Source organism: Penaeus monodon, chromosome 29 (genome assembly GCF_015228065.2).
Source record: "Penaeus monodon isolate SGIC_2016 chromosome 29, NSTDA_Pmon_1, whole genome shotgun sequence".
Classification (NCBI taxonomy): Eukaryota; Metazoa; Arthropoda; class Malacostraca; order Decapoda; family Penaeidae; genus Penaeus; species Penaeus monodon.
Genome location: NC_051414.1, coordinates 29,959,202 through 29,959,580, shown reverse-complemented (window position 1 = coordinate 29,959,580; position 379 = coordinate 29,959,202). Strand labels below are relative to the sequence as shown.

The window sequence follows — 379 nt, the reverse complement described above, 5'->3', positions numbered from 1 at the left end:
TGACGTACTCTTCTCTGCATTGACTAATATATCAACCCCTATACAACAATCTACCTATGCCTATACATCCCTACCTTTCTCTCTAACTGGCAAAACTCACTCTCACCTGCAAGTAGGCTGTCAATGCAAGCACAAGGCCAAGAAACAGGTTGATGAGCCTAGTAAACTTGATCCAGAGCGACATTCTGACCCTTTTCTTCCGACCTGGGCTGGAACCCATCAGTGACCTTTGACCTCACTTGACCTCGAAATAATCGTGAAACTTATCCCAACGGAACCCACGCCAACGGGGCCTCTCCTTGGGTCGGGGTCAGAGCTCAGAGCTCAGAAAGGCTCCCTCTGTGGATGGGATGTTGCTGTTTTGAGACGTGATGTTCGA

The 379-nt window shown here is 48.8% G+C and overlaps 1 protein-coding gene across 1 annotated transcript in view; it reads right to left on the bottom strand.

Moving 5' to 3' along the window:
* Positions 1–379, bottom strand: part of LOC119591662 — a gene marked incomplete in the record, with an annotated part of 10,433 nt that overhangs the window by 7,258 nt on the left and 2,796 nt on the right. Inside the window, 1 exon segment of the mRNA XM_037940416.1 lies at positions 107–339. Coding sequence (XP_037796344.1) covers positions 107–220 — 114 coding nt within the window.